General features: G+C 59.2%; 1 protein-coding gene and 1 long non-coding RNA gene across 2 annotated transcripts in view; one reads left to right on the top strand and one right to left on the bottom strand.

The window, feature by feature from the left end:
- Positions 1-18,755, top strand: part of LRP5 (LDL receptor related protein 5) — a 62,198-nt gene extending 43,443 nt beyond the window's left edge. The window contains exons 15-22 of the mRNA XM_029956307.1: positions 5-214; positions 3,020-3,145; positions 5,892-6,128; positions 8,373-8,483; positions 10,986-11,222; positions 11,413-11,552; positions 16,306-16,403; positions 18,275-18,755. Coding sequence (XP_029812167.1) covers positions 5-214; positions 3,020-3,145; positions 5,892-6,128; positions 8,373-8,483; positions 10,986-11,222; positions 11,413-11,552; positions 16,306-16,403; positions 18,275-18,536 — 1,421 coding nt within the window. The 3' untranslated portion in view covers positions 18,537-18,755. The remainder of the gene's footprint in view (positions 1-4; positions 215-3,019; positions 3,146-5,891; positions 6,129-8,372; positions 8,484-10,985; positions 11,223-11,412; positions 11,553-16,305; positions 16,404-18,274) is intronic.
- On the bottom strand, positions 1,902-6,110 carry LOC115306098. Its single transcript, XR_003915177.1, has 2 exons — positions 5,952-6,110; positions 1,902-3,835 (listed from the first exon to the last, which is right to left on the bottom strand). It is a non-coding gene; the product is annotated as an uncharacterized LOC115306098 (long non-coding RNA).
- Positions 18,756-25,212: the final 6,457 nt, after the last annotated feature.

Genomic DNA, 25,212 nt, shown 5'->3' with positions numbered 1-25,212 from the left:
GCAGGGGCCAACCGCCTGACCCTGGAGGACGCCACCATCGTGCAGCCCGTGGGCCTGACTGTGCTGGGTGAGCACCTGTACTGGACTGACCGCCAGCAGCAGATGATCGAGCGCGTGGAGAAGACCACTGGGGACAAGCGGACTCGCGTCCAGGGCCGGGTTGCCCACCTGACCGGCATCCACGCCGTGGAGGAGATCAGCCTGGAGGAGTTCTGTACGTGGAGGGCGGGCCCCGACGGGAGGGCGGGTGCCTGTGTGGAGCCCCGCACCGGCCCCTCGGAGAAAGGGGGAGGCCGGCCAGTGTGAGGGCTGCGGGGCCGACTGGCTGCTGGCAGGGGCCGCTGTGGGGTCCCCATTGCACCCCTCCGGCCCAGCAGTGGATCCCAACCCGCCGGTGTCCTCGGCTACCAGCCGGACAATCCGCTCTGCTTTTCCAGCATCCCGTGAGAGTCACCCATGTTTAGTGTCCCCTTTCCTGAACCCGAGCTCGGTTGATTAGTAGCCTTAATGTCATCTGGAACACCCCTGTGCCGTGTGGCGGTTCATCCCGTCGACGGTGTTGGGGTCGAGGCTGGCAGTGGAGGCTGTGCCCAAGGGAGAGGGGGGCCCCTACACTTGGGACCTCTGGTTTCTCCCCCAGCTCCGTGTATGGTTCTACGTGGACACAGGGGCGTGGGTCTGTCTGTCTGTCTCTTTCTCACTCTGCTTTCAGTAAATCCCCCCGGCTGCCAGCTGTGTGCGTGGACAGCGTGGCGAGCGGGGCCACCGCTGCCCTGGCCTGCGATGCCCGTGGTTGGGTCACCTTCCAGCTGCTTATCTTCAAGGCCCGGGGAGCGGGGGTGCTGCCCCACCCGCCCCTCCCGCTGGCCGCGCTCCCCGTCCCTGGGGTCCCTGTCTCTGTTCGCCTTGCCTGTCCAGCTCTGAGGAACTCCTGCTAATTCCTTGGCTCCCACCGTGGGTCAGGAGTGGCACTTTGAGTGGAAGGAGCTTCTCCCGACCTCCCTGCTCTGCGAAGCTGCCCAACTGATTAGCCCCCAGGCCCTGTGCTCAGTGCGTCACTACGTTATGCGTGTTGTTTACCCTGATTCTGCAGCGCACCTGAAGAGGGCGGGGCTCAGAAAGGACATTAGCGTCCCTGGTCAACTGACTGATCCACACGGTGGGGCCTGGACCTGAGGGCAGAGCCTCTGTCTCTGCACTGGCTTTTCTGAACCCTCAGTGGGCCGGGCAGATCGGCCACCAAGTTCATTAGAGTTATGCGTGGAGTCCAAACACATGGCTCTGAGTGAGGCCGTGAGGCTCCCTGCTCGGAGCCGGGGGCAGGAGCTCTGATGGAGCGAAATCGGTCACTTCTGTGTTGACTGCTGGGTGGCTCGTTTCTGTCCTTGTGGGTTCTCGGCCAAGGGCCCGGGTAAGTGAAGGTTCTGGGTCAACAGTGCCCAGGTAGCTGAGGCGCCTGATGGAGGGGAGTGAGAATGCCTGCGTTTCCCTGGCCCCTCACCCCGTCCTCCGGGAAGCCACGGCTCACTGGGGGTCACAGCCTTCAGAACTGGGGGCTCGGGGTCACAAGGGTGAACACTGAGCCCGTGAAAGCCTAGACCTGCCGGCGTTGGCAGAAAGCCAGGCACACCGACAAGCAGGTCCTTGGACCCGAGGGGCGGGGAGAGCCAGTAAATGTTTAACGAGCAGGAATGAGGTTGGAAACTGGGATGTCCCCATGAGTGCCCACGTGCGATGTCTAGGGTGACCTGGAGAGGCCCCTCATTTGGGGCGAGGGTGGGAGATCCTTGAGTGAGCATCCCCACGTGGGGCACCCAGCCTGCTTTCCCACGGGATTCCACCACTAAACTCTCAACCGGGCGTGGCGCTCCACCGCTCCGGGGCCCCATCTGGGCATCACCTGTTCTTATACATAAAGTTTTATTGGCACACAGCCACACCCATTGGTTTGTGCATCATCCATGGCCACCCTTGTTGATGGCCGGCAGGCTTGTGACAGGTGGTCTGGCCCATCAAGCCAAAACCGTTTACTTTCTTGTTTATAGAAAGAGTTTGCTGACCCCTGCTCTAAACCGTGACTTCTGTCACTAAACTCTTAACCCCCGAGGCTGAGGCAGGACACTGTCTTTCTGTGGGGCTGGGGTTCGTGCTTTCTCTCTTTTCCTCCTAGGCGTCTTCCTGCTGTTCAGGTGTGGGTTAATTCGGTTAATTGAACTGAAAACCAAGGTTCCCTGGTGTCCTGCTGTTTAACCCTCATGTATCCGCTTCCAGTGATTGCCGGGACAAGTCTGACAAGTCATCACAAACTGGGGGACTTAACACAACAGAAGCATGTTCTCCTCCAGTCCAGTGGCCAGACGTCCAAGGTCAAGATGTCAGGGAGCCTGCGGCCCGCTCTGGGGGCTGTGGGGGGACGGCTTGTCGCCTCCTTTACTTTGCGGCGACTGCAGGTGCTTTGGGTCCACGTGGCTCCAGGCTCTGCCTCTGTCCTCACACGGACTTCTCCCCCGCGTCTGTGTCTTCACCTCTTCTGGGGCTCCTACAAGGACACCTGCTGTTGGATTTAGGGCCACCCAGAAAACCCAGGATGACCTCCTCTCCAGAGCCTTAGTTTGACTACATCCGTGAAGACCCCTTTTCAAAATAAAGTCACATTCACAGGTTTTCAGGCATTAGGACACGGACATGTTTTGGAGAGGGGGCACTACACCATGAGAGACAGGCAGTGTGGAGTGGTAGTTGTGGGCATCGTGGGAACTGTGTAGATGGGCTAGGGTGTGATGTTGGGCCAATTCTGTGGGTGCTTCAGCCTCCATTTTCCTGTCTGTAACATGTGCGTTCATGGAAGTAGACTCTGTCGGCTGCCCTGGGATTTAAGTAGGATGATCTGCAGGGGCCTGGCCTATAGGAGTGACCATTCCTGTGAGTTCTTGCCTGGCTCTTGTCTCTAGAACCCTCGGGGCTGCAGTCCTGAGGTGAGAGGCTGAGCCTGACACCCTCTCTCTTTTTGTCTCCGCAGCGGCCCACCCGTGTGCCAGGGATAACGGCGGCTGCTCCCATATCTGCATTGCCAAGGGTGACGGGACACCACGGTGCTCATGCCCAGTCCACCTCGTGCTCCTGCAGAACCTGCTGACCTGTGGCGGTAGGTGTGACCTCAGCACTTTCTCTTGGGACACTGGACAGGGATTTGATTCCCTGCCCGCCAGGTCTCTGCCCAGCATCCTTCTATAATCACACTCATGTGGCATCCATTCTCCGGGGCCACCTCTCCTTGCATTTGCCTTCCTGTTCCAGGGTATGCATTCGGGGCTATGAATTTCCCTCGAAGTACTGCTTTTGCTGCATCCTACAAATTTTGATAAGTTATATCTTTTTCGGTTTGTTCAAATGTTTTAAAATTTCTCCTAAGACAATTCCTTTGGCCCCTGAGTTATTTAGATGTGGGCTGTTTAATTTCAAAATATCTGGGCATTTCCCAGCTATCAGTCTGTTACTGGCTTCTAGTTTAATTCCACGGTGGTCAAAGAACATACTTTGTATGACTTCTGTCCTTTTAATATTATGACCCAGCATGTGATCTTTCTTGGTGAGCGTTCCATGTCAGCTTGAGAAGAATGTGTCCTCTGCTCCTGCTGGGGAAGCCTTCCGTAGACGTCAGTTAGATCCAGTTGACAGACGGTGGTGTTCAGGCCGTCTGTACTCCTCCTGGCTGCCTGCCGGCTCTCAGGCAGGAGTGCTGAAGTCTGCAACTCCAGTAGTAGCAGGCTTGTCTGTTTCTTTTTGTATTTTGTCTTTTCTTTCTCCTTCCACGCTTGATCCTCTTCCCCTAATGCTGAGTGGGGAATGGTCACGAACATAAGCTTTAAGGTCAGACAGACCTGGTCCAGATCCCTGCTCTACCACTTTCCAGCCATCCTGAGCTGCTCACTTGCCCTCTCTGAGCCTCCACTTTCTCTTCTGCAAAATAGAGCAGTCGAGAGCGCCTACCTTGGAGCTGCTGTAAGTAAGGAGCACTTTGCGCAGTCCCCAGCGTGGCACACGGGAAGGCCGGCCGCTCTTACTTGTGGGACACTGGGCGGTAGTAATAGAAGTGACCACTGTTACTGCCACTGCCACTGCCCTACATCCCGGGGCTTCCTCTCTGCTGCCCTCAGTGTCCCCCGGGGCACATTGGACCCCCCCACTCCCCTCCTCCTCTGTGAGCTCCTGGGGCTGGTCTTGATCCTGCCCCTGTTCTGCTATCCTCACCCCTTACGACCCCCACACTGTGTCCTGCACGCAGCCGACAGCCAGGGCACACCCACCAGTACATGGAGGCCTGTCCTCAGCTGGCCTTGCCCCTGGAGGGACTGCCCCTTGCCCGGGAGCTCAGGGGGCAGGAGCACAGGAACTGTTGCCGGCCCTGCCTCACGCTGTGAACCCCAGAGAGCTTTGCTGAGGGGCGGGGGGGCATTTTGTGGCTGGCCCTGCTGGGGGCCACTTTGACCCTCCTGAGCGGCTTTATGGCTTTTCTCCAACTTCCAGCCCCAGGGCTCACGTGGCTTTGTGGCCTGAGCAGCTCTGCAACTCCCACAGACGTCCAGGCCGCCCTGGCAAAGAGGGGGCTGCACAGAGTGCTCGACTCTCCCTTGGACTGTGGCCCTGGGGCTCCTGAGCAGCATGTCTCTCTGCCCCTCCCCCACGGCCGACCCTTCAGGCTTGGAGATGCCCGGCTACTTCTCTGGGGAGAGCACAGAAGGATGAGCCCCGAGGGGCTCTCAGGGGTGACATGGACCCTCGTGCCTCATGAAGTGGCAGGAGCCAGACAGCACTCTGAGCACGCCACCGCTAAAACTGTTTGAGCCCTTCCAGAACCGGCCCGGCCACACACACCCAGGCTCACCTTGCTGTCCTGTGAGGGGCATGGTGGATCTAGCGTGGCAGGATGAGGAAATGGAGATCTGGGAGGTTGGGGGGTTCATCTGGTTGTACAGTTGCCAAGGGGAGCTGAGGTCCAACCCCAGACCTGTCCAGCTCCCTCCTGTCCCACCCACCCTGCGCACCAACGGTGTCCTGGCCTGCACTTGGCCTGCACTGAGAAAGGCGGATCTGAGGAGGGGAGTGATTCACCGTGGTCAGCTAGTAGGAGGTGGCCCAGGTCTCCTGTCCTTCCCCCACCCAGCTTCCCACGTTTAGGTGACTCCCTCCCTTGGGAGCCTTCCTGCTCCCCCTCGCACCCCCCCCCCACCGTGATATCCTTGCCTTCCTGCCTCTCCCTAGCTCGCTCCAGGGCAAGAGGCCCTATAGGTCCTCCACCAGCCCCTGCCGTGTCCTTGGGTGTGCGGGCCACCCACAAAGTCCCAGTCCCACTGCAGCAGCTGCCCCAGACCTGTAACAGGTGCAGGCCCTGAGCACCTGCTTTCTGACCCTCCCATCTCCCAAGGGTGTGTGTGTGCGTGTGCATGCATGCGTGCACAGTGGATTCTCAGGTGTGACCAGGCACCAGATTAGCAGCTCAGACTGGGACCCCAGGCAGGTAAAGGCGGGGCTCCAGTTGGGGGTACAATGGGCATCCTCAGAGACCTGGCCCAGTGCCCCGAGTGGCATATGAGGAGGCGGAGACCAACAGGAAGGGTTTGTGCCCAGGCTTCTCAGCGGTCAGGGTCGGGTTTCTAGCCCAGAACATTTTTTGCTCAACTTGGTGTTGTACCCGCTGCTTAAAGCCCAGGTTCCCAAATAACCCCCTGTCCCTTCCACAGTAAAACAAACAAAACACAAAAAAAACCCCACAAAGGTTCACAGCGGCCAGTCCCACTGCAGTGGAGACCGTGTGGGTGGAGCGCGGAGATTGAGCCGTACATGGCCCGGAGGGGCCGGACGGTGCGTGATCTTGACCCTGTCCTCTGCAGAGCCCCCCACGTGCTCCCCAGACCAGTTCGCATGTGCCACTGGGGAGATCGACTGCATACCAGGGGCCTGGCGCTGCGACGGCTTCCCCGAGTGTGACGACCAGAGCGACGAGGAGGGCTGCCCGGTGTGCTCGGCGGCCCAGTTCCCCTGTGCGCGGGGCCAGTGCGTGGACCTGCGCCTGCGCTGCGACGGCGAGGCCGACTGCCAGGACCGCTCAGACGAGGCGGACTGCGACGGTGAGAGCGGCCCCGCCCCCTCCCGCTAGCCCCGCCCCCGCCCCACCCCCGAGCCTCTGTTGCTTCATCCCTTGCGATGGTCACGCCTACTGGCTGGCGTTGGCCCCGCTCCTGCGGCTGACTGATTCTGGCTCCAGCCCCGCCCCTCACCTCATCCTGGCTGCCCCCTTCCTGAGATTTTCCCAACCACCCTCCCCCTCCTGCCCCTGCAAACCACTGCCCTGTCTGTCCTCCTTAAGCTTGGTCCCAGTCTGGCCACACAAGAGTAGGGCGGAACCTTTGTCGGGAGCGAAATTGCTAAATCTTCAGCTTGGAAGAGGAAAATGTTATTTAAAAAAAATTTTTTTTTCTGTTTCTTATTTATTTTTGAGAAACAGAGAGACAGCATGAACGGGGGGCGGGGTCAGAAAGAGGGAGACACAGAATCTGAAACAGTCTCCAAGCTTTGAACTGTTAGCACAGAGCCTGTCACGGGGCTCAAACCCACAAACTGTGAGATCATGACCTGAGCCAAAGCCGGATGCTCAACAGACAGAGCCACCCAGGCGCCCCGGAAAATGCTATTTTTAGGCCTAGTCAGGAAAGCCTTGTCACCCACTGGGTCCAGCCAAGCACTTTGGCTCCAAGGCAGACTGTAAGAGTCCGTCTTGCCTTTCCTCACTGGGTCAAGAATTTCACAAAAACCCCAGGGGAACCCAGTAGTCAGCTGGCTCTCCATGGTGTACACCCTGATTAATCCCCATCCCCAAAGGTAGCTCTGTCCCCCACAGAACGGTCTGTGGGGTAATGCTTGCTCCTGGTGCTTTCTAGCAACCCAGTGAGCCGAACGTGCCAAAAAGATGTGCTTAGTCATCTCTGTCCACTCTGACCAGCAGGATCTTCCTCTAGACCTTGACAGTGATACTGCTGTCTCTGTGCATTCTCTGAATTTCCCTCCTCTAAACGACCTGCTCAGTGGTTTCCTGCCACATGTCTCCAGCACCACGGCCCCATGGCCGCCGCTGCGCTCTGCCTCCCCCACAGCGACCAGCTGCCCTTCTGAGATAACTCGCACACTAGCGGGTCACCGTCCCCCGTCCCCATTCGTGATGAGCAGCTGTGTGTGGAAGATGAAGGCCTCGGGGGGGGGGTGGGGGGTGGCGGCACTCATTTCCTCAGCTGTTTCTACACAGCTGCACGTGTTAAGTCTTCCCAGCCCGTGGACCCTTCGAGCATTTGCTGGAGGTGGTGGGACCAGGGCCTGGCAAACTGCGGCCTGAGAGCCAGATCAGACCACTGCCGGTTTTCGTCGTGTGTAAGAACACGGCCTGGCTCGTCTGTTTGCACGTTGTCTGTGCGTCTTGCACGGGAAGAGCGGAGCAAAGTGGTTATGACAGGGGCGTGCGGCCCTGGAGGCCCGATCCCGGCCGCCTGGCCCTTTGCAGAGACGTTCCGGGGCCCTGCCCAACAGCCTTGTCCTCGCGCATGTGGCCTGGTGGCGGTCTCAGAGGGCGGCGGGAGCTTTCAGAAGCTTCCTCCCCGCTTCGTTACCAACAGATTGTCCCACCGCTGCCAGGACAGGGTCCTCTCACGGCGGGTTCCCAGGGAAGGGCACTTGGGGCGGGAAGGGGTAGCTGGAGAGCTTGAATAGGAAGCCCTGGGGGCTGTGATGGCTGTGCCCCCGGGCAGTGCCTTCCTCTGCGGCAGTAGCTCCTTCCGGATTGGCATTCTGGAGCCTGAGGGCCATTCCCGGCCTTCCTCCTCTTCTAATGGCTGCCTTTTCCTTCCTGGTTGAGCTCTCCTCCCCCTTCCTGACCTGCCCCTGGGAGCTCTGCTGAGCTAGCTCTGGCCCTCCTCCACCCATTCTGGGTCATTCCTCTAGTTGGCTGTCACTTCCCGTTTCCCCATAACTCAGGAGAGCCTCGGGGCCGGGGCTCTGTTAGTCCTGCGTCTGCATGGGCGTCCGCATGGGCCTGAGCCGTGGTAGGAGCCTGATAAATACTCCCCGGGGGTCACTGAGGTCCCTTCCCCGCCAGGCCTCCCCCAGCATTGCGTAGACCTGGGAATCGGGGTGGAGGGGAGGGTGAGACTCCCTGACCCCATCCTAGAAAGGGTCCCGTCTGTCTGCTCTGCATTTGGAACCCAGACCTTTTTGTTGGGCCTTGGGGGCAGGGCAGGGCGGGGCGCCCTGGTTGGTGGCTGTCCCCGTGGAGCCTGGCCGGGGGCGCCCCGCAGCCTCTCTGAGCGCAGGCCCTCTCCTCGCAGCCGTCTGCCTGCCCAGCCAGTTCCGGTGCGCCAGTGGCCAGTGCGTGCTCATCAAGCAGCAGTGTGACTCCTTCCCCGACTGCATCGACGGCTCGGACGAGCTCATGTGCGGTGAGCCGGGTTCCCATGGAGGGGGCGCCCTGGGCCGGGGGTCTCCCCGCGAGTGTGGGGTCTGGAGGGAGAAAACATGTGGGACCCGAGTGCACGGACCGAAGAGGCTGGGAGGTTGGGAGGACTCGGCCTCCCAGGGAAGCAGGCAGGGAAGCCTTCCTGGAGGTAGAGGCAGCTGAGCTGTGAGCCATGGGGTGCTTCTGGCTGTGACAGAGACGGGCCCCTGTGGTTGGGGCTGACTGTGCCGGAGAGGGCGTGCTTCCGCCCACCACGTGTCAGGCATCGAGATCACGCCGATGGGGGTCAGGGTGGCCCTCTCCCTGGCAGCCTGCCCTCTGGCGGCGAGGTGCATGGTCACACGCACACGTGTATGCCTCGTGCTCGGGGGGTGATGTGGCCTGTACGGTCAGGGATACGGCAGCCATGGGATGTGGGCAGTCAGGGAGGCTTCCTGGAGGTGGTGGCTCTTGAAAGGCTATCTTTGATTCTGACAGGAAGGGAGCTGGAGTCTCAGGCAGGAAGTGGGAATGTGCACACGTGTTTGAGGACACGTAGAGGTGCCTGGGCTGAGAGCTGACTAAGGGGAGAAGGTCTTGAGGGCAGGGACGGTGGCGGGCTCCCTGAGCACATCGGACCTCCCTGTGAAGCTAGGTGGGGCACCTCAGTCAGCATCTGGGGAACGCAGGCCACCCAGCGCGGGAGGGCAGAGATGGGTGCCACTGGGGGTCGACCCCCCACCCCTCTGCTGGGAGGTGCCCGAGTGATGGTGTCTCTCTTCCACCTCTGCCCTGGGGGCGGCTCCAGGGTCAGGGCGACATTTATCCGGAGTCTGGGCTTGTCGCCCAGCCAGCAGTTTTCCTCCTTTGCTCTGGGCTTGGCTGGCAGGAGGGGACGCGGTGGACGGAATCCTTGGGCGAGCCTGGCGGGCAGGTGGACGTCCTGTAAAACAGAAGACTCTTAAATACAGAGAGCAAACAGGGTCCCTGGGGGGAGGGGGGAGGGGGAAGGGGAGGGGCCAGATGGGTAAAGGGCGCTAAGGAATCTATTCCTCGAATCACTGTTGCACTATGTGCTGACTAACCTGAGTATAAATGAGAAAGATAAATTAAATCTATAAAAATAGAACGTATTCATATATTAAAAGGAAAATTATTTAAAAAATAAGATATAGTGTTTTTATTATAAAGCATAGCATTGTTTTTTAATTCCTAACCTAATTATTTAGATTTGAGATATGCCATATTCTTAGGTAAAATATGTTTAGTTTCTCCTGTCTTGCGTATAAGAAATGAGTACTGGCAGCTAATGTAGGTGATGGAGGAATCCTTCGTGCGGGGTAGCAAAGGCGAGAACTAATAAAATGCTTCTCCTGGGCCCACGTGGGTGATATAGCCAGGCAGATCATGCCACTCCAGGCGAGGAGGCTGATCACTGCGGGTCAGACGTGACGCAAGTGAATTAGTGCTTATAAGGGACTTTAGGTCACTCTTAGCTGTGATATGTGGAGGAATAGTGACCTTCACCCAAGTTGGGGAATGTTTTTATATCAGACCGAAAGAAAATGGCTAATAAATCTGTATCTTTAAACACCAATACTCAACAATTAGAATATAAATGTGTGTATTTACCCATATGTACTTACACGTGTATGTGTGTGTGTATATATATATATGCTCTTACACATCTAACATATAAATATGCTTTTTTATACCTTTTGTTTTTTTGAGAGACAGAGCATGAATGGGGGAGGGGCAGAGAGAGTGGGAGACACAGAATCCAAATCAGGCTCCAGGCTCCAAGCTGTCAGCACAGAGCCCAATGCGGGGCTTGAACTCACAAACCATGAGATCATGACCTGAACCGAAGTGCGATGCTTAACCGACTGAGCCCCCCGAGGTGCCCCTAAATATGCCTTTTTAAAACCTCAAACTAGCTAGTGGGTTTTGGGGGGGTTGTTTTGGCTTATTTTGTTGTCTACTAATTAATAACTACTGTTTCATTAAATATCTAACGAGTTAAAAGGAAAAAAAAAGAGAGTGCATGTCGTTGTGTCAAAGTTGACTTCAGAGCCCCCACGCTCCCTCCCCCCAACCCCCACCCCCCAGGCTGTGGCCGTGGAGCCCAAGGAGTACCCCCACCTGTCCTAGGGGCGTCACAGGGCCTCCAGGGCACACCCTTCGGCCACCAGGGAGGCCCCTGGACATGGGCCCTGGACGCCGGACGCAGCTGAGGCTGTGGTAGTGGAGCCGCCATTGAGGGGTGTCGGGGAGTGTGGAGGGCTCCGCCGGGAGGGGTGGAGGAGGAGGGAGGGTGCTCCAGGCAGGCGGGGGGCAGCGTGGCGCCCCAGCACCCAGCTTCTCCCTTCCTCTGCCCTCCCTCGGCGGGTGCCGTGCCCACAGCCAGGCGGCCCCCCCCAGGGCACGCGGTGTGACCCCCACCCTCGGGAGGGCAGGTTCCTTCTCCGTTAACGTCAGCCACCTCTTCCCGTCTGTTTCCTGGCAGAGATCACCAAGCCGCCCTCCGATGACAGCCCGGCCCACGGCAGCGCCATCGGCCCCGTCGTGGGCATCATCCTGTCGCTCTTCGTCATGGGTGGGGTCTACTTCGTTTGCCAGCGTGTGGTGTGCCAGCGCTACACAGGGGCCAACGGCCCCTTCCCGCACGAGTACGTCAGCGGGACCCCCCACGTGCCCCTGCATTTCATAGCCCCGGGCAGCTCGCAGCACGGCCCCTTCACAGGTAAGGAGGCGACCTGTGCGGGGCCCTGGGCGCAGGTGGGGTGAGCGGGCAAGACGTGCCCTGGCGGTGGGCAGAGGGGCCTGTGTGGCGGGGCCAGGCCGGGACCCGCCCGCCCAAACCGGGGTCTGTGGGAGCGTGTGCCGTGGGGGGACCCGGCCCCTGACCCTCCTTGGCCCCCTCCCCGTGGCAGGCATCTCCTGCGGCAAGTCCATGATGAGTTCCGTGAGCCTGGTGGGCGGCCGCGCCGGGGTGCCCCTCTACGACCGGAGCCACGTCACCGGCGCCTCGTCCAGCAGCTCGTCCAGCACCAAGGCCACGCTGTACCCACCGGTGAGTGGGCGTGGGAGGTGGCCAGCGGGGGGACCCTTCCTGTGACCTCGGCATTTCTGGAAGTGTCAGCTGTCCCGCTGTCCCAGAGAACGGAGACGGCGCTCGCTCTCCTCCCTCTGGACATCTTGTCGTTTTTTCCCTTGTGACTTTTTTTTTCCCGTTTAGAAAGGGTGCTCCTTGTTGTGGCTAATCTGGAAACCCCAGAAAAGTTTCAAGGGCAGAGTCCCCCCCGTAACCCCACCTCTCAGGTTGCTGTGGGACATCTCAGTGTCCTGGAGGCCCACCCCGTCCGTGATCACGCCTCTCGTACGGTCTGGACGGATGCCCCCCAAGTGTGCCTGCTTGTCTTTCTCCTTACTGCCACTGCCAAGAGCACCCATTTCCCCTCCCAGGGCCTTGCTGGGTCCCAGACAGCAGCTGGCTTGTTTTCCAAAGGGCTGGTGCTCACAGGTGACTCGTGGCTGAGCGACTGCACGGAGCTTCCGGCAGCCCGAGTGGGGAGGGCCTGTCCTAGCCGGGCCGCACGCTAGAGGGAAACGGTCATGCGGAGGGTGAAACACGGAAGCCCCCAAGGCCCGGGCCCCTCCAGGTTCCTGCCAGGGGACCCCTCCTGAGGCCGGGGGGAGATTCCCGAGAGCACAGCCCCAGGGACCGGGGCGAGCTTGATGCCCGAGTGTGAATCTGTGTGTATCCAAGGATCGGGGCCGGCTTTGCTCGGTTCTGTACTTTCTGATCCTTAAAAACCCTACTTCCTGCAACAGGATGTTCCTCTGAGGCGAACTTCTCTGGGGTCTCCAGGAAGCCCCACCCGCCAGGGCTGGGTGTTCCTGCTCTCTGCCGTCTCCCGTGTCCGGGCCGTCCCCTCGCCAGCGCGTCTGACACTGGCAGGCCTCTGGGAGGAACGGGGCAGCAGCAGGGGCTGCCATCACGGCCTCGCCCGCTGGGAACCGCGTCTCCAGAGGCCACAGGTCCGGCTGCGTCTCGGGGCAGCGGCAGGGAGAGCCCAGAGCCTGGAGTTTAGAGTGCTCCCCACCGCCCCTTCGGTCCTCTGCTGCCGTGCCCCGTGACCAGTAGAAATACCAGCAACCATCTCATTCCAGGACAGCCCCCTGGGCCCCCCCTACCCCATGCATATACCAGGAGGCTCCGTCCCCTGGCCTCTTGGTCCCCTGGCTCTGCTGGGAGCTGGGGGAGGGGTCTTGTGCTGGGAGCTGGGGGAGGGGTCTTGTGCTAGGAGCTGGGGGAGGGGGTCTTGTGCTGGGAGCTGGGGGAGGGGTCTTGTGCTAGGAGCTGGGGGAGGGGTCTTGTGCTGGGAGCTGGGGGAGGGGTCTTGTCAGCAGCAACAGATGACACTTAGTAGCCACCAATTTTTTTTCAAGTTTATTTATTTTGAGAGAGAGGAAGAGCATGAGCAGGGGAGAGGCAGAGAGAGAGGGGGGAGAAAGAATCCCAAGCAGGCTCCTCGCTGAGGCAGGGCTGGATCTCATGACCTGAGTTGAAATCAAGAGTCGATGCTTAACAGACTGAGCCACCCAGGCGCCGCCAGCTTTTGTTTTAAAAACTTTGTTGAGACAGAACTTACGTACCATACAAGTCACCCGCTTAATTCGCTGGTGGTTAGTGTCTTCACGGATGTGTGTGAGCATCACCCCCATGGAGTTTAGAAAATTTCCTTGGGCCAGAAATAGACCAGCACGAAGCCAGCTAATTTTATTTTATTTTTAAATTTTATTTTTTATATATTTTTTAAATTTATTTTTGGGAGACAAAGAGAGGCAGCATGAGCAGGGGAGGGTCAGAGAGAGAGAGAGAGAGAGAGAGAAAGAGAATCCAAAGCAGGCTCCAGGCTCTGAGCTAGCTGTCAGCACAGAGCCCGACGCGGGGCTCGAACCCACGAACCATGAGATCAAAACCGGAGTCGAAGCTGGAAGCCAGAAGCTTAACTGACTGACCCACCCAGGTGCCCCTCCAGCTAATTAAAGTTAACTACAAGGGGCACCTGGGTGGGTCAGTCGGTTAAGCATCTGACTTTGGCTCCGGTCACGATTTGATTTTGCAGTTCGTGAGATCGAGCCCCACGTCTGACTCACTGCTATCAGCACAGAGCCCACTTTGGATCCTCCGTCTCCCGCCTCTCTGCCCCTACCCTGCTTGCCCTCTCTCTCTCTCTCTCAAAAAAAAAAAACCCAACAAAACATAAGTTACCTATATTGTTTCACATCAGTAATATATGCTCATGGTACAAAATTCCAAGGTACCATAGAATGTGCAGTGAAAAGAGGGTCACCCCCTCATGCTGAGCTTGAACCCCTGCCCCCCCAAAAGGTACATCCCGTGGTGAGTTTCTTGTGTGTCCTCGGGATAATCTGTACCCAGGCAAATATACAAGAGTGTATTTTCCCAGCCAAGAGTGTAGTTTTTTGACTTTCGGAGATCATTGTAAATTCACACGCGGTTATAAGAATGCAGAGGCCTCCTCTGCGCCCCCCCCAGACCCCCCAAGGCTAACACCTTGCAGAACCGATGGCGTCTTGGCCTCCTGTGCTGCTCTGACAAAGATGGGCGGCCTCACAGTTGTGGCGGCTGGGAAGTCCAAGATCCAGATGCTGGCAGATGTGGTGTCTCGCAGGGGCCCTGTTCTGGCTCACAGATGGCCGCCTCCTCCTTCCAAGGCAGAAGGGGTGACGGTCTGTGGCCGGGCACTGGCCCCGATCACGGGGGCTCCCCCTGCAGGACCCGATCAGCCCCCTAGGGCCTCACCTCCCAACGTCATCACTCAGGGGCTAGGACTCAACATAGGGCTTTTGGGGGACACGAACGTCTCTGCTAATAGCACGTAGGGTATTGATAGGCTATTCTTTGGCCTGATTCACTTTTACCATTTTTACGAATGTGCTTTTTTTGTTTTGAAGACTTTTTCTTTTTTCAATTTTTTTTACTGTTTATTTTTGAGGGAGAGAGAGAGACAGAGTGTGAGCAGGGGATGGGCAGAGAGGGAGAGGGAGACACAGAGTCCGAAGGAGGCTCCAGGCTCTGAGCTGTTAGCACAGAGCCCGACGTGGGGCTCGAACTCACAAACCATGAGATCATGACTTGAGCCAAAGTCAGACACTTAACCGACTGAGTCACCCAGGCGCCCCAAAGGCTTTTTCTCGAGCAAGTTTAGCTTCACAGCAAAATTGAGGGGAAGGTACAGAGACGTCCCCCGTGCCTCCTGGCCGCCCTGCACAGAGTCCTCTGGAACTTATTGAGCAATAATGGTGGACAAAGGCTCCTGGACACATCACCGTTGTATATGGTGTGGTTCACTCTTGCTCTGGAAAACCCCGGGGGCCTGGACAGGTGCACAGTGACACCCACCCACCGTCGTATCCTATAGAGCAGAGGCACCGCATGCCGCACCAACCCGACCAGAAGGAGGCGCTCTCCTGAGCCCAGGTTGCTGAGGGGCTGGACCCGTGGGACGCGGCCACAGTGCGCTGGGGGCATAGGACTGACGCCCAGCAGAGGCCGGGGGTCCGGGCGCGGTCCCAAAGCTCACCTTGGAGGTGGAAGTGAAGGGAGGCCAGGTCCAGTCCAATTCATGGGCAGAAGAGGAAACAGGACCCCAGGACCTGGGCTGCGGGGGCACCTCTGGGAGGCCCTTTCTGCTGGGCTTTCCTGCCTGGTCTCTGCTCTCCTTTCTGAGTGACCCCCCCGCCCAGGATCGTGCCTTTCCAACTTGGGGGCCAAATCCTGAAGACACCCCACAGGCCGGCTACTTGACCTTCCTCAGAATAAGGAGTGGGGCCCCTCATCGCCTCCCAAGGGGCACTTGTAGGTTACTCACCACGTGTCACCATGGGACCCGTTTTAGAGAAGGGGAAACTGAGGCCCAGAGAGGCGAAGTCCTCCCCGGGGAGCACGCTGCAGCTGGGAAGTGACGGACCAGGACCCACGCACATCTGCCTGGCCACAGGGGCCCTTCCTGCTGCCTTCAGGGACCCGCAGGGCCAGCGGGGACAGCCCAGTTCCCCTTCAGCGGTGGGAGCGCGGGAAGCAGGATCGGGCTGTGTCCCCACGAAAGCCCTGCGTGTTCGCCAGGGCTGTGTGGTGGGCGGGGTGGTGCCGGCGGTAGTTGCCGGGGAGGATGCAGACCTGGGTGGGGGACAGTCCCCACGTCCCTCTAGCCCTGTGTGGGGCCGGCCGTGTGCTGTGTGTTATGTACAACCATGTGGGGAAATACGGGCAAGTCACAGTCCAAAGGGGGGCCTCAGAGAAGTCCCAGGGGAGCCTCGTGCCCACCGGTGGGCCCCTCGTGGCCTGTGGAGACCCTCCCGCTGCTGAGGGGGGGCGGTCAGTGCAGGGGGGTGGTCAGTGCCGGGGGGGCGGTCAATGCAGGGGGCCATCAGTGCAGGGGCGGTCAGTGCAGGGAGCCGTCAGTGCAGGGGGCTGGCGCAAGCCTCCGGGGACCGCTCCAGAGTTCGGTTGAGCAGGTGTGGGCCTGGGGTCCCTGCTGGTCGGCGGGGTGGGTGTTTGGGCCACAGGCAGCGTGGTCTCTTGCTGTGACGACCTTCAGTGGGGTCAGCTGCAGATTTCTGTCTGCTTTCCAAGCCTCATGAACGCTGACCCGGAACCATACAGCCAGTGCGGGGCCCGCGTAGCCAAGTAGGCCCCTTACAGGCCTGCCCGCCTGCTCGGGCCTGTGTGGACGCGCCCAGAGGGCGCGCTCGGTTCTATCAGAGCGGCGTAACTCATGCTCGGCTCTCCGCAGATCCTGAACCCGCCTCCATCCCCCGCCACGGACCCCTCCCTGTACAACGTGGACGTGTTCTACTCTTCAAACATTCCCACCACCACGAGACCCTACAGGTATGAAGTCCTCACCACAGCTGCCCCTTGCGCAGGCGTCCGGGCCTCCAGATGGAGGAGGGTCCTTGTCCCCGCTTCCTGGGTGAGGAGACCTGGAGAGCAGCCTGGGTGCTGGCGGGCTCTCCCGGCCCCTCAGACCATATCTGGCTTCCCTCCCCGTGGAGCAACCCGGGGCTACCCGCCGAGTCCAGAAGCCAAGTCCCATGTTGGGAGCAGGCTCTAGATTGTAGAGGTGGCTCTGGGTTGGTTGGTTTGCTTGTAAGGTGGGACGTGCTCAGGCAGGAGTGGCCTTGAATGGCGCCTCCAGGGCCTTCCCTCCGTGGCGTGGCCAGGTTCCACTGCCCAGGGAGGCCAGTGCACTGGGGCCAAGGGTTGACCGTGTTTGAATCCAACTGCGGGGCCCTGGCAGTGACATCTCCCTCTTGCTGCCTCCGTCCCCCAAGGATCAACTCCAAATCTCATGAGAGCAGGTGTGGCCCCGGCCTCCGCAGGCCCTCGATCCCTCGTAGGAGGGTCTTCTCAGCCCCCAGGTTGTCTGTGTTGGGGTTGCACACCCCACCTCCCTGGGTTGGGGGGGCACTTGGGGATGCTGAGAAGAGGGCTCTGGGTGTCCAGGGGCCAGGTCAGGGCCTAGGGTGACCTCCAACATACAGGGCCTACCACACAGGTGCACGGGGCCACTTGCCCCAGGGCGGCGGCTGAAGCTTGACAGTGGCCGTCCAGGGGAGCCGTGGCGCGGCGCGCCTGCCACCTGGTGGCCATCTCAGGAACTCCGAGGCCCGAAGAGATGCGGGTCCCTGCCCTGGTCAAGGACCTGCAGTGCTCTCCCCGCCCCCAGTGCCCCGCAGCCTCGGTGGTGGCCGTCCCCTGGCTGTCACATCCACGAGAGGTCTCCAGCGCCCGTCCTGCCTTTCTCATTATGTCCTATTTTTGTGGCACCTCTTCCTCCCACTGTCTTTCGGGGTCCCTCCTGCCCCTGGTCCCTCGAGGCCTGTCCACCTGCTGTGTTTTCTCGCACCTGGTGCCCCTCACCGGCCCCAGGTGCCGGTCCACCGTCCTGCCCTCCGTGAGCCCTGCTGGGGCCCTTTAACACGCCGTGATCCCCAGGCCCAGCGCAGGCCGTGCTTCCGCCCCAACGCGGGACCGCAGGGTGCGGGAGGCAGCCGGGAGGCGGCGTCACGGGGCGTCTGGAGGCCCCTCCAGGGTCAGAATGCTACAGACGCTTCCAGGCTCACTGGCCTCTGATACTTAGTGTAATGATACAGTGGGGAGTGGTTGTCAAGTGCTTTCTGGTGTCAGGCACTGTTTCTAGCACTTTCCATGAAGAATCTCATTGAATCCTCACAAGCCTCATTTGAACTGGGTACTGTTTCATCTTCCCCACTTTATCAGTAAGACACTGACACCCAGAGAAGTTAAGTAAGCTGCCCAAGGCCAACCAGGTAGGCTCTGGAGGCCTTGTTCTCCGTGAAGGCAAACATGGGGCCCCTGGGGGCTCAGTCGGCTGAGCGTCCGGCTTTGGCTCAGGTCATGATCTTACAGTCTATGGGTTCAAGCCCCGCGTCAGGCTCTGTGCTGACAGCTCGGAGCCTGGAACCTGCTTCGGGTTCAGTGTCTCCCTCTTTCTCTGCCCCTCACCGGTCACGCTCTGTTTCTCAAAAATAAATGTTAAAAAAAAAAAAAAAAAAGGCAGGCATGGCCCGGGGCTGCATCCCCCCCCCCCCCCCCCCCGGCAGGGCCTGGGCTTGGGCGTCTGGGGTGCAGGTGCAGATATGCTTTGGATGTGGGGAGCGTGGCTCAGAGAGACCACACAGCCGAGGGGCCCCAGGGTCTCCCCAAGACGAGGTGCCACTCCCCTGTGTCCCCTTCAGGCCCTACATCATCCGCGGCATGGCGCCCCCGACGACGCCCTGCAGCACGGACGTGTGCGACAGCGACTACAGCGCCAACCGCTGGAAGGCCAGCAAGTACTACCTGGACTTGAACTCGGACTCAGACCCCTACCCGCCGCCGCCCACGCCCCACAGCCAGTACCTGTCGGCGGAGGACAGCTGCCCGCCTTCGCCCGCCACCGAGAGGAGCTATTTCCACCTCTTCCCTCCCCCTCCCTCCCCCTGCACGGACTCATCCTGACCCCTGCCAGGCCACCCTGGCCTCTCTCTGCGCCCTTGTAAATAGTTTTAAATATGAACAAAGAAAAAAATATATTTTATGATTTAAAAAATAAATATAGTTGGGATTTAAAAAAACAGCAACGACATGAGAAATGTGAACAGCGATGGGGTGGGCCGGTCCGGGGACAACTTTGTACAGTGGAGAAAATATTTATAAACTTAATTTTTTTTTAAAACATCACTGCCATTCTTTTGTGCCCGGTGTGCTTTTGAGCTGAGTGCCCCTGCAGGGTGAACCCCGACTTCGGCCCTCCCCGTGACAGCTGTCAGGGTTGTGCACTGATCGTCCTGAACACCGTGTGTCTCTCCGGGTCAGGCCCCCATTGGGTGGGCTGGACTCTGGGCAGAGGCGGGCAGGCAGGATGCCTGACCTGTACAGCTGTGAAGACCCCAGCTCCAATGTTTCTGCTCTGTTGTTGCCATCCTGAAATTCTAAATGGGTTCTCAGAAGGAGACCCTGCGCTTCCATTTTGCACTGGGCTTCTCGGATTAGGTCCCTGTGCCTTGGGCTATTCCTTGGCCGGTCTCTGCTATCGTCTGACCTCTGTGCGTGCTGGCCCCGGGTTGTTGCCGTCCACGGAGATGGTGTGGGAGGCTGGGGGGTCCCTCCTGGCTGTGTGCTCCGGGTGGACCCCAGTGGATGGGGCTGGCAAGGCCCTCGCGCCCTCCCCGGTTTCCGTCCTGTCCTTTCCTGTCCTTACACAGGTCCTGTAGAGCCTGGTCCCCACAAGGGCAGTCAGTCAGCACTGCCCCAGGCCTGCCGTGTAGCCACCGGGTTGGTACAGAAGGAGTTGGAGAGATAAGGACTGCTCCCTGCCCCTGGGGGGTCCCCACCTGCTGAAGGAGACTGAGGAGTCGGAGAGTCACCAGGAAGCTGGGCTGTTCCCCCGGCGCCAGGCAGGAAGGGACTGACCCCCCTGGGATGTCCCAGGGAGGTCAGGGCACAGCTACCATTTTTAGCACGCGTTGATCTGGAAGAAGGGCCTCCCAGCAGGACTGGAGGTCGAGCCCTTGGCCAGCCCCCGGGGCCTGGGATGCCGAAGTGACCGCCTCCAAGATGGGGGAGCCCCAGAACGCTCAGGTGCTGGGCCCCAGTGCCTGGGGGCAGCAGGGGAAAGGTGGTGGCCCTCAGGGCTGCCCAGGCTGCCTGACCAGGGGACACGGCTGGGGTGTCCCTACACCTACGTCCGCTGGGCCTGGTTTCCTGACACTTCCGGGGAGCTGTCTCCCCTGCTCCCTGACGGCCCACACGTTCCCGGGGGTCACGGTCAGCATTGCTGGCGAGGGGGACTGGCGGGCTTGCTGGTGCTGCCGCCCCCGGGACCCAGAGCGCTGCCACCTGGGGGGGGGGCCTGTGCTCTAAGCTCCCTTGCAGACAGGGGGGACCGGATCTTACTGGGAAGGCCAGCTTCACTTACGTCATCCAGCTGGCCCCATCTGGTAAGGAAGGGTGCTGTCACCCGCCCCTGAGGACTGTCTTTTAGCACCTCCCACTCAGATGGGATGACGCCTCTTGAGAAGCCTTGTCCTGGGAGCACCTGGCCGGGAGCAGCTCCTTGGTAAATGGAAGCTGTGACCTGTTAGAGCTCAGAGACGTGACGCGCTTGCCCAAGGTCACACCGCTAAGGACCGGCAGAAGAAGAGGATGCACCCAGAGCTCTCAGGCCCAAGGTGGGGTCCCCTGGGCCAGAGAGCTGCTTGCAGGTGGGCTCGGGGCCCCCCAAGCACTCAGGAGTCCTGTACTTCCAGGCTGGGCCACAAGCCCTGAGGTGCTAATGGAAGCACTAATCTCAGTCCGGGCAGAGCGGGTCTGGGGTCGGGGGGCTTTGCTGACTCAGAAGCAGGAGCTGCACCATGGGGCTCCACCCGGACACCCTCCACCGTCCTGCCCTTCTGTCTGGTCGTGCATTGTGAAGGTCCCCTCTATTCTCCCAAGACCAGCCCAGGTCAGGCAAGGGGGGAAGAAGAGAGGTGGCCTGTACCGCTGACCTCAGGTGACAGCCTGCATGGGCCGAAGGGAGAGTTGAGACCCCCCCTCCCCCGCCCCCGGCATCCCAGGTGCGTCTCCAGAGGCCACTCTGCTGGACCCTTTCCTGCCATGAGGTCAGGTAGGAGGGAGAGGGCCAACCCGCTGGCCTACTGTCCCCCCAGTAAACCCGTCTGCCTTCCCTAAAGCACCCAATATGTGCAGAGCCCTGCGCTTAAGTCACATGCTAGGGGGCCCAGAGATGAGTCAGATGGTGGCCCCTCTCTCGAAGGTGCTGCAGACAGTTTCCAGAGCTGAGGGGGAGCACACTGTGTTGTGATATCACTGGGCTCAGAGAGAATATCCTATGTAGATGCGAGAGCAGGGAAGGCTTCCTGGAAGAGGCGCCATCTGAACTGTCTTTTTTTTTTTTTTAATGTCTTTTATTTATTTTTGAGAGACAGAGAGAGACAGCGTGAATAGGGGAGGGTCAGAGAGAGGGAGACACAGAATCCGAAGCAGGCTCCAGACTCCGAGCTAGCTGTCAGCACTGTGAGATCATGACCTGAGCTGAAGCAGGCCACTTAACCGACTGAGCCACCCAGGCGCCCCTGAACTGTGTCTTAAATGAGGGGGTGAAGTGAAGTTGGCTTGTTTCACTTAAACTTCACAAGGGCCCTGCTAGGTAAGTGGTGTCCCCGGTTTGCAGCTGAGGAAATCAGGGCTTGGGGTAAACAGATTTTTTTTCTTACTAATTTGTTCAATCATTCCTTCACACAGTAAGTAGTCCTGACACCTGGACACTGCTCAATGCATCTGAAGCGCCACACCGTCTCACCTCTGGTGACACCGCGACTCCCCGAGTCTTTGTGGCCCCCCCCGCCCCGAGTCCTGTGGGATCTCACTCCCCACTGGCCCTATCATGTGCTCCACTCAGCCTTCCCCTCATCCGGAGTGGATGAGGGGCTCCTTCTCGCCCGGGGTCCAGCAGCTCCCCTGGGCAGTGGGACAGAACCCATGCGGCTAGCTCTTGGTCGTGTCACGGTCAGGCAGGACCCTGGGGAACTGGGGTGTGGCAGGTATGGAAGTTTCTGTCCCCGAGAAACCTGGGTGGTGGGACTTAGCTCCTGCAGGGTTCCTTCTTAGGACCCCCCACTCAGCTGACTCTTCATATCACTGGGACCCCCTTATCGGACCACATCCTCGGGGACACCCTGCTGAGGGCTTCTCCCCCATTCCCTCTTCCCTCCCCGCTTCCCAAATGCCCTCCCCCCTTCCCAAATGCCCTCTCCCTTCTCCCCTCGTAAGCTGAACTAGACAGGTCGATCTTGAGCAACACCAGTGGCTGCCCTTTCTACTAACCCTTGGGCCAGCAACAGTCCTTGGGACTCCCTGTCCTCCGCAACCTGGACAATCTTTTTTTTTTATGTTCTTAATTTATTTTTGAGAGACAGAGACAGTGTGAGCAGGGGTGGGCAGAGAGAGGGAGACACAGAATCCGAAGCAGGCTCCAGGCTCTGAGCTGTCAGCACAGAGCCCGACGCGAGGCTCAAACCCATGAACCATGAGATCATGACCTGAGCTAAAGTCAGATGCTTAACCGACTGAGCCACCCAGGCGCCCCAACCCAGACAGTCTTAAGGCATTGAACTGAAGAAAAGGAAGAGAAACAAGCAAACCTCCATGTTAAAATGGATTGACCTTTCCTATCTGCTAGAGCTCCGTATCCAGCCTCACAGCCCTCCAGCCTCAACATGTGACCTGGCAGGACGCCCCCCCTGCCCGCCTTAGAGGCACGTCCTCCGCCAGGGTGGCCCTTAGACCTGGTCTGAGCCCTGGTGACATGACAATAGGAAGGACAATGGGGAGGGGGCGTTCCCCAAGTTGAACTTATTCAATTTAAAGCCTTTTTCTGTCTGAGTGTATGTACGGGTTACAATGTCTTTTCTTTCACAAAATCATGGCAATAGCATAAGGTGTGTTTTTTTACATTGCTACTTAATTTTTTATTTACAAAACATTACTTGATAGAACTGGAACTTGGCAGCTCTGTGTCTGTTCCCACATATTACGGGGGTATAGCAGGGTATGTGGGCATTCATTACACCTTTATGTTTAGATGGGTTGAAAATCTAAATAATAAAAATGAAACCATAAAAGGATTAGGGGGAAAAGAGGAAGGTGGTGATCCATGAGCTCGAGAAGTTTTAGGATGCTGAGACCAATGTAAAGGTTCCAAGTCACTCTCCTGCTTAAAGCTTGTCAATGGCTCCCTATGGCCCTCAGGAGATAGGCCAAGCTCAGATGCCTCCTCTTCCTCCAGGAAGTCCTCCCTGACTTCAACCCTTCCAGTTGGGATAGCTCATCATAATTGGAGACGTTTGGGGCCCACTTATGTTGGGGAAGGTACTGTCTTCTTTCACTTAATTATAGTGCAAATGTCTCTGTGACCCTCCCCAGAGTCTGGGGTGAAAGAGCCGAAGCATGTCCTCCACGTCCTTGGATGGTGAGTGAGTAAAGGGATGTGTGTGTGTGGCGGGGCTCTCCCCGGGCCCCAGCCCTGGCCCAGCCTCCGTCCAGCTCCGTCCCCCCAGTCCAGGGGCTCCCCGCGGCCTGTCCCACGCTGCTGGGGCTCGCTGCGGGGGCCTGGCCCTCTGGCCCAGCGCTACTCTGCAGAGATTCGCTGCCCTTGCTCTAATCCATCCTCGCCAATGTGGGGCCAGCCTTGAATGCGCCCCTCCTTCCTCGGAAGTTTCTCCTGACCCCCAGTCTCTACAGCAGAAGCTGTAAGTTCCTCTGCTTATCCTCCAGTGCCTCCGGGAGTCCCTCCCAGTCTTCTCGCCTGGACCCCATCGCCTCCACTGGGTCCTCTGACAAATGCTCACCCTGCACCTTTCCTCTGGGGTCTTCCCGGCCCCACCCCAGGTTCTCTGCGCACTCCTCCTCCCCTACCTTCTGCACCAGCACACCTGGACCGGTTTCAACCCCCACTGCGCTCCTCACTGGCCTCCTCACTGGCCGGTGGCCTTCAGCCAGGCCCACGGCCGCTCTGAGCAGCAGGATCAGTGGCCAATAAGATCAGTGGCCAATAACGCCTGCCCTGGGTTGCCACCTCCCTGGAGGTCCCGCCCCTTCAGGGCAGGGACCCAGGTTAGTAGGTATTTTCAGTCAGTACTTTACAGATAAGAACTGGAGAGTCAGAGAGGTTAGATCATCCAGCTGAGCTCACTCGGCCAATAGAGCCCCCCGCCCCCCGGAGCCTGAGTACTTCCTGGGCTTCTGTGCCCCAATCTGTAAAATGGGGCCAATAATACTGTACTGTAGTAGAGCCACCAGCCACAGTCTTTCTAGAGTCAGCGTCAGGCTCTGCTCCCCAGGCACTGGGGTTGACCCAACTCGCGGGCTTTCATTCTCCCTGTGTGGCATGGGGGCTCAGAGGGTGCCTGGGTTTCTGAGAAGGAGGGAGCAGGGGGACCGGCTGGGTGGGTGCAAAGGGTGGGGGTATGGGCGCAGAAAGATCCTGAGCATCTCTCTGCAAGGCAACGTGGCGGCCGCTCTGCTGGTCCTGTGTTCCCTACCCGCAGGGGCCAAACATGGTCACTCTTCTCAGGAGGCTTGTGGAAGCTCACAGTAACCAGTCTTCTGTGAGCTGGAGTGGCCGTCCCTGCCCAAGCGGGCACCACTGGAGTGACCTGGTGCCAAGCTGGCACCACTGGAGTGAGCTGCCCTAGAGACCTCGAGAGACTCGGCTCCCTGCACGGAGTCCCCGTTATGACACCCGGCCTCGTGCCCAACCCAGGTCTGGCATTAAGGACTGTTGGCTTTTCCTGGGCACGGTGGCACTGTCCTCAAGGGCCTGCATCGTGCAGCCACCTCCTGTCCCTGCCATGCCCCTGTCCCACCTCCTGTGCCTGCCTCCCCAGCACTCCAAAGCTCCACCCTGGGGTCTCTGGTCTCTCTCCCCACCACCTGGATGGAGGGGCCCATGCCTCTGTTCTCCCTCTTCCGGAGTTGAAATGCCACCTGGTCCAGAGAGGGCCCCACCACTCTGTGGCCTATGTTACAAGAGGTGTGTATGACTGTCCTCCGCAGACGGTTAGAGCCAGGACCCTCTGCCCCCTCGCACCCGTGCAGGCTGGGCACAGAGCAGGGCTCACCCTACAGCTGCCTACGAGAGGCCAGCACTCCCCCTGGCGCAGCCTCGCCCTCGGGCTGGGTTCCAAGTGACGCTCACCATCACCGGCCCGTGCTGCTCAGCCCTGCGGCCAACTTCCGCCCTCCTGGTGATTTCCTAGTGACTCTGGACAGAGCTTCGCACCTACTGAGAAGCCAGAAGGGTTGTTAGAAGGTGCCTAAGATGGGCCAAGGTGGGCTACTCTGTAACCCGGCCCCGCCCTCCCGGGGAGGCGGAGCAGTGGATGGGGGTCCTGGGCGAACTTTTTGGAAGAGGTTCCGATGTAAATCCTTCTGTAAGACAAAAGCAATACCACCAACCGGTGCACTTTCCTCCTCTGGCAGGTGACGCACAGCTAGAGGCACAGACCAGACCCCTCATCTAGGCCACAGCCCGCCCCTCACCTTGACCCCAACTCCTGGTTTGACCACCGCTTAAAGAGGGAAGGGGGCGAGGACAGACGACCCTCCCCCTCTTCCCTATAAAAGGCAACCC

This window comes from Suricata suricatta, chromosome 11, assembly GCF_006229205.1.
Source record: "Suricata suricatta isolate VVHF042 chromosome 11, meerkat_22Aug2017_6uvM2_HiC, whole genome shotgun sequence".
Lineage (NCBI taxonomy): Eukaryota > Metazoa > Chordata > Mammalia > Carnivora > Herpestidae > Suricata > Suricata suricatta.
The sequence above is the reverse complement of the archived record's forward strand: the minus strand, read 5'-3'. Positions and strand labels throughout refer to the sequence as shown.